This window comes from Leuciscus leuciscus (assembly GCF_965113295.1).
Source record: "Leuciscus leuciscus genome assembly, chromosome: 23".
Taxonomy (NCBI): domain Eukaryota; kingdom Metazoa; phylum Chordata; class Actinopteri; order Cypriniformes; family Leuciscidae; genus Leuciscus; species Leuciscus leuciscus.
Window position 1 is genome coordinate 1,270,271 of NC_138747.1, and position 18,193 is coordinate 1,288,463.

At 38.5% G+C, this 18,193-nt stretch overlaps 2 protein-coding genes across 4 annotated transcripts in view; one reads left to right on the forward strand and one right to left on the reverse strand.

The window, feature by feature from the left end:
* Positions 1-8,301, reverse strand: part of ankrd13c (ankyrin repeat domain 13C) — a 39,638-nt gene extending 31,337 nt beyond the window's left edge. The window contains exons 1-3 of the mRNA XM_082155900.1: positions 7,840-8,301; positions 6,151-6,192; positions 182-286 (exon numbers count right to left, since the gene is read on the reverse strand). Coding sequence (XP_082012026.1) covers positions 182-286; positions 6,151-6,192; positions 7,840-8,125 — 433 coding nt within the window. The 5' untranslated portion in view covers positions 8,126-8,301. The remainder of the gene's footprint in view (positions 1-181; positions 287-6,150; positions 6,193-7,839) is intronic.
* A 3,450-nt stretch (positions 8,302-11,751) lies between these two features.
* Positions 11,752-18,166, forward strand: plaat1 (phospholipase A and acyltransferase 1). Of its 3 annotated transcripts, XM_082156013.1 has the most exons (5): positions 11,752-11,936; positions 12,378-12,433; positions 15,411-15,549; positions 16,792-17,060; positions 17,575-18,166. In XM_082156013.1, the coding sequence occupies exons 2-5, from the start codon at positions 12,401-12,403 to the stop codon at positions 17,674-17,676; spliced, it is 543 nt and encodes a 180-aa protein (XP_082012139.1). In that variant the 5' UTR covers positions 11,752-11,936; positions 12,378-12,400; the 3' UTR covers positions 17,677-18,166. The 3 variants fall into 3 exon arrangements, with proteins under 3 accessions (XP_082012139.1, XP_082012140.1, XP_082012138.1); XM_082156014.1 differs by lacking the exon at positions 12,378-12,433; XM_082156012.1 differs by lacking the exons at positions 11,752-11,936; positions 12,378-12,433 and having other exon boundaries at positions 15,312-15,549.
* The last annotated feature ends 27 nt before the right edge of the window (positions 18,167-18,193 follow it).

Genomic DNA, 18,193 nt, shown 5'->3' on the forward strand with positions numbered 1-18,193 from the left:
CATTATTATTTAGCTTAAGTTGAAGTACTAAAATAATTACAAGTAAATAAACAAAAAAATATATTAAAACTATGTAGACATTTTTAAAATGACAAAAACACACAACAAAATTACTAAAACTTTAAAATGAAAACAGAAAATATAAAAATAATTCAGAATATGAAATGATGAGGTGGCGTACTCATCTGGCGGTCCCCGTAGCTGATGGCCTCGGCGAGCGGACTCCATCCCTGAGCGTTCTTCACCTTCACTGGTGCATTGTGGGCCAGCAGGAGATGAGCACATTCTGGAGGAGAGAGAGAGAGAGAGAGAGAGAGAGAGAGAGAGAGAGAGAGAGAGAGAGAGAGAGAGAGAGAGAGAGAGAGAGAGAGAGAGAGAGAGAGACTTCCTTTCACTTCTGCTCAGACACTGAACACTGGATCTCACTGTGAATCATCGTACAGCCTTACATGAATGATTTATAGAGATGGAAATCAACTTCTTTCATTTTATTACTGTATTTCTTTATCTGATATGTATTTGCTTTGACATTATAATTGCCTTTGATTGTGTTCACTCTCTCTCTCACACACACACACTCACCCACACACTCTCAGACAGACACACACACACTCATTCGCTCGCTCACTCACACACACACTCTCAGACAGACACACACACACTCATTCGCTCGCTCACTCACACACACTCTCAGACAGACACACACACACACACTCACCCACACCCACACACTCTCAGAAAGACACACACACACTCTCAGACACACACACACTCTCACTCCTCTCTCTCACACACACAGACACTCACACACACTCTCAGACACACACACACACACACACACACACACACACTCACCCACACACTCTCAGACAGACACACACACACACACACACTCATTCACTCGCTCACTCACACACACACACACACACACACACACACTCTCAGACACACACACACACTCACACACACACACACACTCACACACACACACACACACACACACACACACACACACACACACACACACACACACACACACACTCTCAGACACACACACTCTCAGACACACACACTCTCAGACACACACACTCTCAGACACACACACTCTCACTCCTCTCTCTCACACACACAGACACTCACACACACTCTCAGACACACACACACACACAAACACAAACACACACTCACTCCTCTCACACACACTCTCATACACACACTTACCAACTCACACACACAAACAAACTCACACACACACACAAACAAACAAACAAACTCACACACACACTGTTCAAGAGATTGCAACTTCTGTCTGTCAAATATAGTTTATGCATCTAATAACTAACACTTTCTCTGATGTTTTATGATGTGTTCCAGCGTGAACAGTTTGTAGGCGAGTTAAACACAGCGAGACTGTCCGACACTGAAATGAAAGCAGCACAGAGAGGGAAGCGCTCCACTGAAAGATCCCGATTTAATCATGAAAGGAGGTTCAGAAGCTTAATTTAACATCGCTCTTCTTCTGTGGTGCCTCAGAGGAACTGATCCGCAGATCTGGAGAAGCTCAGACACTCCACCTACCCATCACACACACACAGACACACACACACACACACACACACACACACACACACACTAACCCTACCCCTAAACCGCAGATCTGGAGAAGCTCAGACACTCCAACATCAGCACACTGTATAATGCTGACGCAAACATGTCATCGCCGTGTGTGTATCGTCACACGTCGTCATCGGTCCTTTGGGTTTTCATGCATACGGAAAATTCACATACTGTGCATATTCACAAACACACACACACTCTCTCACACACACACACACACACACACTAACCCGACCCCTTAACTTACCCATCACACACACACAGACACACACAGACACACACACACACACACACACACTAACCCGACCCCTAAACTTACCCATCACACACACACACACACACACACACACACACTAACCCGACCCCTTAACTTACCCATCACACACACACACACACTAACCCGACCCCTTAACTTACCCATCACACACACACACACACTAACCCGACCCCTAAACTTACCCATCACACACACACACACACACACACACACACACACACACACACACACACACTAACCCGACCCCTTAACTTACCCATCACACACACACACACACTAACCCGACCCCTAAACTTACCCATCACACACACACACACTAACCCGACCCTTAACTTACCCATCACACACAACTTTCTGCATTTTTACATTTTCAAAAAAACATATTTTATTATGTTTATTAATCAATTTTCCTTGTAAGAACCAGCAAAAAGTCCTCATGAAGTAGGGAATCTCAAGTTTTACTGGAACATTTGGTCAGCTATACATGCCCCCACACACACACACTGTCCATCCACTCAGACACACACACACACACACACACACTGTCCATCCACTCAGACACACACACAGCTCTGGCTCGCTGTAACCGCTGAGAGAAACACACTGACGGGCAGCAGGTTTGTATCAGTGCCAAAGTGTTTTGTGACCTTCTACAACTGAGCGCACATGAAGCGCCACACACACACACACACACACACACACACACACACACACACACACACACACACACACACACACACACACACACACACACTGCCCTGTTAGTGCAGAACAATGTCCTTCTCTCTGCTAGAAATGCTGCTCCGCACATTCGGCTCAACACACTTCTGCTCACGCACGAGTTCGGCTTTATTTAGAAATTCAAGCATAAAGTGTTTGAGTCGATGAAGAGAATCATAAAGTGAAGATCAGATCAGGATACTCATAACGCAACAGATACTCATAACGCAACAGATACTCATAACGCAACAGATACTCATAACGCAACAGATACTCATAACGTAACAGATACTCATAACGTAAAATATGATTTAAACAAATTGATTCAAATAAAATAAAATTTGTTTTGTTCCTGTTTTTGAGCATTAGGTGTGTGTTATAGACAAGTGACGTTCTAAAAACAGCACTGAGATAAAATAAATCAACACAAACTGATTTAAATAAATCATTTGATTTAAAAAAAATAAACTAAATTTTATTTAAATAAATAGACAAAAACATTTGATTAAAATAAATAAATAATGCAGTGATAAATTGATTAAAATAAATAAAATTTGATGTAAAATACAAAACTAAATTTGATTAAAATAAATTAAATCTAAAAGATTCTAAAAGATTGAAACAAAATTGTATTTAAATAAACATTTGATTAAAATGATTTTTTTAAAATAAATACAATTTGATGTAAATAAATAAGTAAATATTCAAAAACATGATTTAAATGAATAAATTTGATTAAAATAAAGAAGTCAAATAAATAAAATCGAAACTATTCTAAAAGATTGAAAACCCCAGAGACAAATGCATAAATATAAATAAATGTAAACGTAGGTCTACTAATACTGTCAAAATGTTCTGTTTCGAATGGCGTTTTTGCTGCAGTTTTAACTAAACACAAGCCATGTGTGTGTGCAGAATAATCCACACTATAATTAACTGCTTATATATATATATATTTTTTTTTTTTTTTTTTTTTTTGTGATAAATGCATAATTATCACTATCAGTTTTCTTATGTATTTTCATTTGTTTCTGCTAAGGGATTATTTACAGATTTATATTTGATTTTTATAATTATCATCATTATTGTTTTCATTTAAATACTTGTTGCAAATATTTTGGGTTGTATAATAAGCACTATTGGTTCGAATTAATTAAATATATTATTATAGTTGAAGAAGGATGGGTGTGCAACACTACTGTAGTCCAGACACACACACCGCGACTCAGGACGGGTCGAGACACACGCCGCGACTCAGGACGGGTCGAGACACACACGCCGCGACTCAGGACGGGTCGATACACACGCCGCGACTCAGGACGGGTCGAGACACACGCCGCGACTCAGGACGGGTCGAGACACACACACCGCGACTCAGGACGGGTCGAGACACACACACCGCGACTCAGGACGGGTCGAGACACACGCCGCGACTCAGGACGGGTCGAGACACACGCCGCGACTCAGGACGGGTCGAGACACACGCCGCGACTCAGGACGGGTCGATACACACGCCGCGACTCAGGACGGGTCGAGACACACGCCGCGACTCAGGACGGGTCGAGACACACGCCGCGACTCAGGACGGGTCGATACACACGCCGCGACTCAGGACGGGTCGAGACACACGCCGCGACTCAGGACGGGTCGAGACACACACGCCGCGACTCAGGACGGGTCGATACACACGCCGCGACTCAGGACGGGTCGAGACACACGCCGCGACTCAGGACGGGTCGAGACACACACGCCGCGACTCAGGACGGGTCGATACACACGTCGCGACTCAGGACGGGTCGAGACACACACGCCGCGACTCAGGACGGGTCGAGACACACACGCCGCGACTCAGGACGGGTCGAGACACACACGCCGCGACTCAGGACGGGTCGAGACACACACGCCGCGACTCAGGACGGGTCGAGACACACACGCCGCGACTCAGGACGGGTCGAGACACACACACACACACACACTGTGTCTTGTTCTCAGCACACGAGAGAGTGACCCGAACAGAACAAACCCGGCCCGTGTTCAGACTGAACATCTACATCAGCGAGCGCCGCCTTCCTTTACAGTAACACCAGAGAGAATAACCCGCTTGAATTATTAATAAGCTTGTAGTATATTAATGAAATTAGAGTGTACAGTCGTCAACTCAGGGGAGCCGTGCATTAATATTTCACACCGCCTGCGTTCACAAGCTCAGACGAAACACACACACAGCATTCTTTAAAGAGAACATCAACTTCATGAAGTCCAGTCAAATACAGACAAATACAGCGGGATATGTTGCGTTATGATTCTAAAACCTAATCACAAATGAAAATTCTAGTAGTTAAAAACAACAACAACATATGATGCATTACTGAGAATAAGAGTCTGAAATTTGATGTGAAAATGTGTTTAATAATCACAATTAAACTAAATAGTCCTAAAACATGCTTCATTTTCTTTATGTAAAAATATACTGATTGTTTGATGTCTTAATGAGAGACACACACTGAGGCCTGTGTGATTTCACTCATTACTGGGGTTGTTGTGTCATGTTTACAGGGTTCCTGCAGGTTTCAGTAAGCCAAATTTAAGACCTTTTTAAGACATTTTAAGACCATAAAGATTGAAATGTAAGACCTACACCACGCATTAACCAGCAAATAACAAATAAAATTAGCATCAATATGCACTTTTTGTTTACATAAAGATTAAAATAATAACATTAAAAATGATTGCCAGATTTTAAAAGAGCGTCTTCCAACATGTTATCTACTAACATGTACAAGTTCAAATAAAGTTTTGACAAAAAAAAGGTTTTATAAAAAGATAAACCTCACATATTTCAGCCTTTAAATCATTTTTTATAAAAAGAATGAGTCAAAAAAAGATAAATTACTGACATTTACAATGCACTTTAGCTTATCTTTTATTATTAATAGTAAAATTTGGTCCGGTTTTCCCGTGGCGTCTGTCGTTGCTATGCAACCATGCCCTGCGCTCTCCACAACGAGGAAGAAGTTTTAGTGGCTAATGGATTTCCACCGCCGATAGACGCTTGCTGTGGCTCTGCTACGAGATTTATTTACTGATTGGTTTCAGTAAAGCTCCGCTTTGTAGGCTACGACTCGATACTGTTTTGCTACTTTGTAATAACTTTCTACTTTGTAATAACTTTCTGCGGCCAGCGTTTCTGGAAATGAACGAGGGTAAAGCCTTTTTTAGACCTGACTAAATGAAATTTAAGACCTCGGATGAAAATCTGTCCGTTTTTAAGACGTTTTAAAGTTCAGAAAGTTCAGAATTTTTTACTTTTTAAGACCCCGCGGGAACCCTGTATTTAACATCAAAATACTGCAGTGCATGCTGGGAAACACCGAATCAGTGAACGGTTTTTGCATTAGAACGTGCAGGGGTTTATTTTTTTATTCGACAAATTATTTGACAGTCGTAATTGGTGTCAGAATGAATGACGAGAAATCGGTATCGGCTGAAAAATTCCTGATTATGAGGATCCCTATCAAACACTGAGCCTTACTCACCTTTATGACCCATCATAACCGCCAGATGAAGAGGAGTGTTTCCTGTAAGACAAGACCAAACTGAGTCATTCACAGTCAGGACAAGCCCAACAACCAATCAACCGTTCAGCAGGAAATTACATCAGATCAAACTTCAGGAGAATGTGCTGATGTATATCAGTGTTGTTTTATCATCACTGAGATTTATAAGTTTCTATTTATAGTTTGAAATAGATTTTAGAATTATACTTTCATTTTAGTTTCAAAATTTTGTCAAGTGATTAATTTAGTTTTTTAAATGTCTATATAGTTTTTATTAATTTTATTATAGTTTTAGTTTCACTTATTTTAGTACTTCAAGTTAACGTAATTGAAAATGAGAAATGTTGCCTAGGCAACTATATTTTAAGTAATTTAACATTTATTTAATGTAAAAAAAATGATGGTTCTCGATCACCATGCTTTTGACGCATTATAGTTCTAGATCATCGTTATCATTATGGCTATGAATAATAACAGTTTTACATCATTATGATTCTGGATTATTATGATTCTCGACCACCATGTTTTTGAGTTCCTGAGGTTCTAGATCAGCATGATTCTGGATTATTATGATTCTCGATCACCATGTTTTGAGTCCCTGAGGTTCTAGATCAGCATGATTCTGGATTATTATGACTCTAGATCATCATGTTTTCAAGTCCCTCAGGTTCTAGATTATCATGATTCTGGATTATTATGATTCTCGATCACCATGTTTTCGAGTCCCTGAGGTTCTAGATCAGCATGATTCTGGATTAATATGATTCTCGATCACCATGTTTTGAGTCCCTGAGGTTCTAGATCAGCATCATTCTGGATTATTATGATTCTCGATCACCATGTTTTCGAGTCCCTGAGGTTCTAGATAAGCATGATTCTGGATTATTATGACTCTCGATCACCATGTTTTTGAGTCCCTGAGGTTCTAGATCAGCATGATTCTTGATCACCATGTTTTTGAGTTCCTGAGGTTCTAGACCAGCATGATTCTGGATAACTATGATTCTCGATCACCATGTTTTTGAGTCCCTCAGGTTCTAGATCAGCATGATTCTGGATTATTATGACTCTCGATCACCATGTTTTTGAGTCCCTGAGGTTCTAGATCAGCATGATTCTTGATCACCATGTTTTTGAGTTCCTGAGGTTCTAGACCAGCATGATTCTGGATAACTATGATTCTCGATCACCATGTTTTTGAGTCCCTCAGGTTCTAGATCAGCATGATTCTGGTTATTATGATTCTCGATCACCATGTTTTTGAGTCCCTCAGGTTCTAGATCAGCATGATTCTGGTTATTATGATTCTCGATCACCATGTTTTTGAGTCCCTGAGGTTCTAGACCAGCATGGTTCTGGATTATTATGACTCTCGATCACCATGTTTTTGAGTCCCTGAGGTTCTAGATCAGCATGATTCTGGATTATTATTACTCTCAATCATCATGTTTTCAAGTCCCTCAGGTTCTAGATTATCATGATTCTGGATTATTATGATTCTCGACCACCATGTTTTTGAGTCCCTGAGGTTCTAAATCAGCATGATTCTGGATTATTATGATTCTCGATCACCATGTTTTTGAGTCCCTGAGGTTCTAGATCAGCATGATTCTGGATTATTATGACCGAATAGTTTGTTTATTGTCGTGTCTGTAGGTCACGTCTCACCGTGCACGTCTTTCTGCGCGATGTTCTGAGTTCGGATGAGCGATGACAGCCTCCTCACGTCTCCCCTGAACACACACTCATGCACGGGGTACGCGCTGTCAGTGTCCCCGTGGTTCTGGTTCTGCTGAGAACTGGATCGGGTGATCTTGTGGTTGCTGCCGCTGAAGATCTTGCTGCCTCGGTTGGCTTTTATCGGCCCGGTGGCCGCCGGTTCCTCGTCCGGCTCCAGCAGATCCAAACCCGCCTTGCGCTCTTTGCGCACCGAGCGGATCTTCTCTCCCGTCATATTTACACAGATGAGCGGTGGAAAACAGCAGCCCGCACAACATGAACACTGTCCGGTGACTCAACGGAGACGGACGGGAATGAAACACGCACCGGGGCGACGCATCTAACGGTAAACAAACGACACACACTCACACACCCTACGAGGAAGAGCCATCTGCCATCTTCCGCTCACACTATCGCGAGATTTACAAACGGGGTGTATTGAACAGGGGAGAGTCTCGCGAGAATGAGGGGACTCACCCTCATGCATCGAAACAATCCTCTACTCTCGCGAGAATGGAATGCAGGTTGACTAGAGACTGGCTGGTGTCGCGAGATCGAATAATTCTGTAAAACACATCTTCATTTGTTAGACATACACAAACTGATTGGGATGTTTGGATATAACAAGATAAACAGAAGCGAAGATTGTGTTTGTCATTTTATAAATTAAACGTTTAGAGGAGGAGAGCAGACATGCGCAGTGTCACTGCTGACACCTGCTGGAGAGTGAAGGCACTTCTGGTAAAATCTGACTGATTTATACTGTCTATGATTTAAAGTCCCCATGAAATCAAAATAGACGTTTTTTGGCTTTTAGTATGAATATATAATATTCATACTAAAATATATTTGATATATATATATATATATATATATATATATATATATATATATATATATATATATATATATATATATGTATGTATGTATATATATGTATATATATTTATATAAATATTTAGTCTCCTATATTTTAAATATATATTTTAAAGTGATATGGAGGAGATTAGGAGGAGAAAAGGTTAGAGATTAGGAGGAAACTGCAGAGCTGTGATATAAACAAAACGCTATTGGCTGTTTTCAAAAAAGGGGAGGAGCTGTTTAATATGTCCCGCCCTGTCTTCCTGTTTCAGTGGAAATTCAGTGGGCCTTTAAAAACAAACCCAATTCTTATTAGTTCAGAAATTCACATTAATAATAATACATTTTATTTATAACGCGCCTTTATCATGTCCAAAGAGCTACAACACAAAGTAAACAGATTATAAAAATACAAACATGCAAATGACATAACAAATACAGTAACACAGCTACTAGGTTTAAATTAGCATGTTTTGCTAGCGTGTTTTAACAGGTTGCTATCATGATTTAGCATGTTAGAATGTTTTAGCACGTTGTTACCATGAATTGGCAGGTTTTAACACATTGTAAACATGACTTAAAGGTACAATATGCAAGAATTTTTGCCGCTAGAGGGCGCTACATTCCAAACAACAACAACGGCGTAGCTTGATGACGATGTGAAGGAGCGTGGAATGATGGGAACTGTCGTTTTAAACTCCACCGTGGATGTAAATCAGTCATACGGGAATCGAAAAATCATGTTCATGGATGAGGCTAAGTTCTATTTTTATAAATGTTGCGTTTAATGACATGCTTTTTGTGGCGAGGGGGGCATGGTTCAGCGCGGTCTGTGATGGGAGAGAAAAGAGACGAGCAAGTAGGTCAAGTGCAAATGCACCTGTGTCTTATTGCAGTGATCGGCGTGGAGAGACCGCTTATAAGCCGCGCTGGAACGAGAGAGAGACTGGGGAGAAAATTGGACGCAGAGGAAGAAAACCGGTGGATCCGAGCTCTCATTTTTGAACTGTTTTGTGCCGTCGCCGTTGCCACAGTGAATGCGCGTTGTGCGCGGCTTTTGTTTGTTTTGCTTTATTTTAATAAAGTACGAGTCCCAGTCACGACGACGCGTCTTCTTCCTTCCTGACTCTTAAACCTCATCACACTTTTATTTCATTAAAATGAATTAACCGCAAGAAAAGTAAGGTTTAATACTTCATAGATGTTACTGTATTTGTTGAATTCATTGTTGTGATAACGCTGCGCAGTTTTACATGTTCTAAACAATTGTTGTAAAAGTACATTCGAACATGCCCACATCATTTGCCAAAATACTGATTAATCTTTATGTATAACACATGCTATGTTTATTTACATGGCCATAAACACCAGACGTGATAAACAATGTCAATAAACTAAACACAAATCTAAAGCAATAATACTTTCCTTACATAAACATAACTATTACCGAATGCTACATTTGGAAAATATAAAATTAAGCATGCTTTGTCGACAGAACCAGCAGCAATCGGTAAAGAATAATTGTGTACCATAACGACTGCAAGAAACAAGCTAAAGTTTGTAGCTTGATAGACGCTACAACTAGGCCTACAACTTCCGCATTTGTCCAGGACTCCACGCAGTACGAGCGGAAACCGAGGGTGACGCGGATATGACGCAATTGACTGGCGACTCCCAGCTCACCCCTGCTCTAACGCCCCGTTTCCTTGGTTAAAATCGCAATTTTCTCACGATTTAAAAATAGTTGGAAACATTTGGGATATTGTAAGTAATCAACTTAACAAAATATATAACACTGGCCTTGAGATTTTGGGATATTTTAATGCAAAATTCTTACATATTGTACCTTTAACATGACTTAACACATTGATGGCATGAATCCCCCCTTTAGTCAATAATTTTATCCCTTAAAACTCATCTTTGATCACCAAAATTACATATTTAAAAAAATGTTCCTTGAAAAAAATGTCTTTATGCCTTAAAATATCTTGAATGTAGTAAATCGACACCCATGTCTTATTTAGTATATGCGGTTCTATGAATATGCAAATGAGCCCCGCCTCCACTCACTCACAGCAGCTTGACTTTTTTTCTCTCAATACAACATTTTTCTTTTGCAATTCTTTATTGTGGTTTTTATTTCGACTTCTTTTCTCGAAACACAACGACTTTATTCTCAAGATTGTATTTCGAGTTTTTTTTCTCTAAATTTAATGAGTTTATTCTCACGATTATTTCGACTTTTTTCTCGAAATGTAACGAGTTTTTTCTCTAAACAACGACTTTATTCTCGATATTTAATGAGTTTATTCTCAAGATTGTTTTTCGACTTTTTTTCTAGAAATTTAACGACTTTTTTCTCAAGATTGTATTTCAAGTTTTTTTCTCGAAATTTAACGAGTTTTTTCTCGAAACACAACGACTTTATTCTCGAAATGCAATGAGTTTATTCTCACGATTATTTCGACTTTTTTCTCGAAATGTAACGAGTTTTTTCTCTAAACAACGACTTTATTCTCGATATTTAATGAGTTTATTCTCAAGATTGTTTTTCGACTTTTTTTCTAGAAATTTAACGATTTTTTTCTCAAGATTGTTTTTCAAGTTTTTTTTCTAGAAATTTAACGAGTTTTTTCTCGAAACACAACGACTTTATTCTCAAAATGCAATGAGTTTATTCTCAAGATTGTATTTTGAGGTTTTTTTCTCAAAATTTTATGAGTTTTTTCCCAAAACACAACGACTTTATTCTCGAAATTTTATGAGTTTATTCTCAAGATTGTATTTCGACTTTTTTTTCTCTCGAAATTTAACGAGTTTAATCTCCCATTATAATGACTTTAATCTCGAGATGGTTTTATTTTTTATTATTGCTTGGCCCTAATCCTCTTCTGTAAATTCTTTATTTTGGTTGGCAAAACAACAGTTTTAAAAAAAAATGTGCAAACATCTGTGGCATTATTTTGACTCCACAGGTGCTGCGCCACACAATGCCAGAGTGACCCGTGAGTGACCGCAGCAGAAGCTCAGTGAGTTCAGATCGTTCAGCAGAAGCAGCAGCAGCTCTGGAATCTCCTCTCGCTACACACACACACACACACACACACTTGTTTCTCTGGGATCACACGGATATATCCGATGGAGTGTTGAAATCATTCTGACCTGATGATGAAATCTGCTAATAAGTAAGTATAACAGCCGGTTCTGACTTTATTAACTCAGTTCTTGAGGAATATGCTGGACAATAAAACCGTTCCTGAGCATATTTGAGATTAAAATGAAATCTATTTTATATTCATTAGTTTTAAGGAATAGTCCAATAACATGATTAGGATGCAAATGTTAATTATATGTCTGTCCAGCTGATAAACACTGAAATGTTTCATGCCTCTTTTCCACTTGTTTCTCTATTATTTGCATGCCATTGTGAGTGTTGTAAGAGCTTGTGTTTACGTGTGTTTGTGTAACGGTGACCCTTTTCATTGTCTTGTGTTACTCCAGCATTCTCTGGCTGTTTTCACATCACAGCTCACTTTACACACTCAGAAACGTTAAACATGTTCAGAAATGTTATATTAGTATTGATTTCAGTGTTGTCTGATGATCCCTTTTTATTTTTCCCTCAGAAAGTGCAGAATTATGCTTTGGGATGATGGATAATCAACATAGAAGAACTGTTAATGTGAGCAAACAAGAAAAAAAATGACTAGGAATTTACAGGATTAAAGAGTATTATTTTACAATTAATTACTGTAGTATGAAATTTACAGTCAAATGAATGAATGCTGGGTCATTTTCTTACAAATGACTGGTAATCATGTCAAAATGATGCTGACATCACAGTAATACTGCTCTTGTTTTACTGTGAATTCACATGATAAGAAATGCCATTGTAAGGAATTATCTTGTTTACCACTGTAATTGTTTGAAGTCATTATACTGGTGATCAGTGTTCCTGTCGCTTGGGATCTTGGACCTTGTATATTCATATTCAAATTTCTGATCAAGCCAAGTCAGAAAACAATGACAGGCTAGAATGTAAAATAAGCGAATTGGCTGATTTTTAAGTTGGTCAATCTTTACTATTATTAGTGTTATTTCAGCATTCAGATTTACCAATATCTTCATTCAAATTCATAATTGTTTGTAGATGGATATTTCCCAATAGTAAAGCAGCTGCTGAGATTTGTAACACAAGATGTTTTTTCTTCCATCACTTAATGATGGACAGACATCAATACTAGACATACAAAACACAACAATGGAGACAATCAACAAATTATAACCTTTTATTAATTATTAATTGGAATATACTGTAATTTCACACTAAAAGTGTACTTTAAAATGCGTTGAACAGCGTTGTGGGAAAATAATGGGCAAGTGAATGTTACTATACAGGATTTGTTATAAACCAAGTAAGTGTCTAAAGTTATGATTCTGGATTCGACAGACAAGCTAAAAATACAACAAAATTATAATATTGATTCTGAAAATATTAGAGTCAGTGTTTGACCTAAATGGATAGGCCTAGTTCACCCAAAAATGAACATACTGTCAGTAATTACTCACCCTCATGTCGTTCCACACCTGTAAGACTTCTGTTCATCTTCAGAACACTAATGAAGATCTTTCTGATGGAATCTGAGAGCTTTCTGTCCCTCCATTGACAGTCTACGCAACTACCACTTACAAAAGAAGATAGTAAAGACACCATTAAATGGATCAATGGAAAGTAACCCACTTCAGTGTTTTAACCTCAATTTGATGAAGCGACGCTCTTGGCAGAAAACAAACAAGCATAATTTACCACTTTATTTACACAATATTAATCTCCAGCGCGATTTCGACGCACACGTGTTGTGTTGGCGCGAGAGCGGACGTTGTTAGTGTTACGTTTTCCCACAGACCATTCACACCAAGGACGATAACGATATAGATATAGTTCTTCTTCTAAAAATCGTTATACATATGTAAGGGATAATGTAGAGCGAGGCGGTTATAGCGAATAACAACCCCGACAGGCTGAACGGGACCCGACGCTTCAGCCTGTCGGGGTTGTATTCGCTACAACCGCCTCGCTCTACATTATCCCCATTATTACATGGCTACCTACAAAATAAATAAATAATTTGACATAAAATATTGATTTAAAAAGGAGTTTATTGATTTAAAAACGATTGTATTGCTTCCGCTAAAGAAAATAGTCCATAGCAACGCTCTGTTTTTCATGGCAACGGTGTGTTATACTCAGCAGCGTCTGTTATCAAGACATAACACACCACATTATACATTAGAATTCAACCAGCCATGTAATAAAAAAGAATAGCAGAGTCCACATCAAGACTATAACGATAACGGCACAGAGAAACAATATCAATCGAATCACTTTCAGATGTTTTACCAGCTGATTAACGATAAAAACACTGACAGCCAATCAGAATCCATCCTGCTTTAAAGCGCTCGAGCATTTAAAGCGACAGACACACAAAAACTGCAGCGCTTATGATAAACACAGAACGATATTGTGCGCTGATGTTGTGGATGATAATACATTAATATAGCGTGAGAGGGCCTTTAATGGTGAAAGATCACAATTATCTGAGTTTTTCCTTTTAATCTGCGGATCAAAGAAGCTTCTTGGAAAAAAATTAAAGCCAACAATCTACTAAATGGAAAACATCAATAATCAAATGTAGGTCTGTTAAATTAAAGAGTCTGGAAAATGAAGCGTACATTATTAATCTTGTGTTAAGTTTCATATACATCGGTGTAAATTTAGTAATCAGAAATCTCTTTTTTATGTGGTATTGAAAGAATTAGAAAATTATATGGTTTCCATTAAGGACATTACAAACAAAAAAAGCTGTTAAACCATTAATTTGTTGAATACATTTAAGATTTTGTGAAATGTCAAGTCAAACAAAAATATTGTTTGTTTGGTCTATTATTTAGTTTTGTTTTTACTCACTTTTTTGTATTTTATATTTTTGTATCCTTAAAGGAGCCGTATGTAAGATTGTGGCCAAAACTGGTACTGCAATCACTTTCAAATTACTGTAGAGCGGTGTATCCCCTCCCCCTCCCCCCTGACTCCAGGTTGCCAGATAGGCTGGAGGATCCAGCAGGAACGTAGGCTGTGTATAGCTGTGGTAACTAGAGCAGAGCTGGCAACCCCAATGCCGAAACACTACTGACTTCGTGATTGGTAGATAGGTGGAGGGTGGAGCTTCAGGCCAAAACACAACATGACATCATCAACATCAGTTGAGGGCTGCAACTTCACTTTTAAATGACAATATCCTGGCCGGACTACTGTTGTCAGTGATATAAGTATTTGAAATGAACATGATTTCTTAATGTCTAGTGACATATCAGGGCCATTTTATGATTAATTGAAATACATTTCTTACATACAGCTCCTTTAACCCTGGCATTTTTATATATTTTTATTTATTTATTTTTATTTTTTGTTCTTGTTCTGTAATTGTTGTTCAAGCAATACATTTTTATTTTTATTTTTTATCAAAAAAAAAAAAAAGGTTCTGTTATTGTTAAAGAAACATCACGCATAAAATACAAACGTCTGAAAGTAAACTCCGATGTCATTTTTATCCTATCTTCTGACTGTGAGTTTTCTAATATTCCTCTGTTTGCTTCAGATGGCCTCCAGTGAACCTGATAATTATCAGTCGAACGAGGAACCCCAGCCTGGTGACCTCATCGAGATCTTCAGACCAGCCTATCAGCACTGGGCTCTTTACCTGGGAGACGGTTACATCATCAACCTCACTCCTGTCGGTCAGTGGCGTCATCGTGACTCAAAGATGAGCTCAGAATAATATTTAGGCCTGAATTTAAGATTTATGGATCTGAATGGCATATCAAATCTCCATTCATTTGGATTAAACAGATTTAGTAACACTTTACAGCAAGGTTACATTAGTTAACTTCATTACTTAACATGAACATTTACTAAAACATAATAATAATAAAAATATTGTATCAGTATCTATTATTTAATAACCATGAACTAACAATGAACAATCATATTTTTTTAATGAACTATCATTAACACAGATGAATAAATACTGTAACTAACATATTGCTCGTTGTTAGTTAATGTTAGTTAATAATGCATTAGCCAATGTTAACTAATGAGACCTTATTGTAAAGTGTTACCAACAGTTTTAACATAAATAAACGTAATATGACACATATCTGTCAGTCATATACATGAATGAAATGGGTCATTATAATGGCATAGTTTATTATTAACTATATTTGCATCTATTTAATTTTTTCCAAGTCCCCCTGTAGTCAATAATTTGATCCTTTAAAACTCATGTTTGATCACCAAAATGACATATTTAAAGTTTTTTCCTTGAAAAAAAATTATTCATGCCTTAAAATATCTTGAATGTAACTCGACACCCTCGCCTCATTTAGTATGCGTGGTTCTATGAATATGCAAATGAGCCCCGCCTCCACTCACTCACTCAGCTCAGAGATCCACTGGTTGACGATCACACGTTGATCTGATTGGTTACAAGGTAGTTTGTGACGTCAGAAACACCAGCGATTTCAAAGCGTGTGTTTGAGACTGTCTTTGGTTCACTGCAGTTTTAAGGAGGAAATACTCAGCAATGGTGTCGACTTATGAACTTACACATGGTTTGTCTTAAAGCATATTAAACACACCACATACACACATAAACAACATTAAAAGCTGGATTTTTACCACAGAATAATCACATTTTCAAAATGCATTCATTGAAATTGCTTAGAATCAGCATAAATCTGTTAATCAGTTACAAAATATGAAAACATGGCTAGCTATGTGTAACAAGCAATATTCAGTATTCAAATAGGATTTATTGATCATAAATAAATAAAGCTTAAAACAGTTTATTTGTACTATTACAAAAACAGTTTCATTTATGTATGACTGAAACATTTGCATCACGTTAAGTTTATTCCTTTATGTTAAAACTGTGTCCAAATGCATGATATTTAGTCTTTAACCGTGTGTTCCTCCGTCAGATGAGGGTCAGGCCGCTGCCATGTCGAGTGTGAAGTCAGTGTTCAGTCGTAAGGCCGTGGTCCGCATGCAGCTCTTAAAGGAGGTTGTGGGAGCAGATTCATACAGGATCAACAATAAATATGATGACAATCACACGCCGCTGCCCGTCTCTGAGATCATCCAGCGAGCTCAGCTCCTCATTGGACAGGAGGTGTCATATGACCTGCTGGGCAGCAACTGTGAACACTTCGTCACTCTTCTTCGCTACGGCGAGGGCGTGTCTGAACAGGTCAGGCTAACCACAAATACCACATTATTACCATGTTCCAGGAATTTGGTATTTATGGAAGCTTGTTTCCGCCACAAAATTAAACATTTTGAAAGATAATTGCGACTTTCTATCACACAATTGTGACTTTATATCTCAATTCTGACTTTATATCACACAATTCTGACTTTATAACTCGCAATTGTGAGATAAAAAGTCGCAATTACCTTTTTTTATTTGTCATTGTGTGGCGGAAACAAGCTTCTATAGGTATTCAATCAGCATCATGAAAAAATGTGCACTTTGATATGGCATTTTGCCACATTTTCCTTACCTAGGATGCATTTTGAAGCATCATGGGTGATCCAGAGAAATGTCTGATGCCAAAAATGCTGTCAAGTACCATGTAAATACATGATAGATGAATATGGTAATTAGTCAGACGCACATCACTGTATTAATAAAACAATAATTTGTTGTTCTGATTGGGAACGAGGCTGTTTATGTGATATTGTGTGATTTTCTATGTTGACAGGCGTCACGGGCGATCGGCGCCATCAGTTTGGTGACGGCAGCGGCCAGTGCTTTCTCAGTGCTGGGAATCATCAACACACGCTCCAGAAACAGACCGTTCTAGATCTGATGAAGCCCAGACCACAGAGAACGATATAAGGAGTGATCTGAATTATGATTGAAAGGCATCTGACGAAAGCTAAATGTCCTTGAGTCGATATACTCAAGTTTTTTAGGTTGACAACAAGATGTGGTTGAAAATAGGTTGTGTGACAATGAACTTTTGATGTGAAAGTATTAAAAACTGCTTTATTTCATGCTTGATTGTTAAAAAATACATAATTTTCCTCATATTCTCCATTGTTGCAGCTCCTCTCTTCCCAGTCTGTCAGTAACGCTCTGTTTACTTCCTGTCTCTATGAAGCCCCTCCTTCTGAAAAGCACACTGTGCTCTGATTGGTCGGCCGGAGCAGTGTGTTGTGATTGGTCGAGTGCTTCGAGTGTGTTCGGGAAATGTCCCGCCCAGTTCCATAACCGCCAGTTTAACACACTACTAACTAACTCAACCAGGCCCCGCCCCTTTATTCTGCATATGAATTATTATAATGAGGAATATTGTGACGTGTTCGTTCCCGGAAGAA

Bases quoted from the DNA above. Each gene is read 5' to 3' on its own strand.
- plaat1 (XM_082156012.1), top strand. From the start codon at position 15,351: ATGTCATTTTTATCCTATCTTCTGACTGTGAGTTTTCTAATATTCCTC. The intron at 15,550-16,791 runs GTCAGTGGCGTC...TTCCTCCGTCAG, and splicing joins CATCAACCTCACTCCTGTCG to ATGAGGGTCAGGCCGCTGCC. The intron at 17,061-17,574 runs GTCAGGCTAACC...CTATGTTGACAG, and splicing joins GCGAGGGCGTGTCTGAACAG to GCGTCACGGGCGATCGGCGC.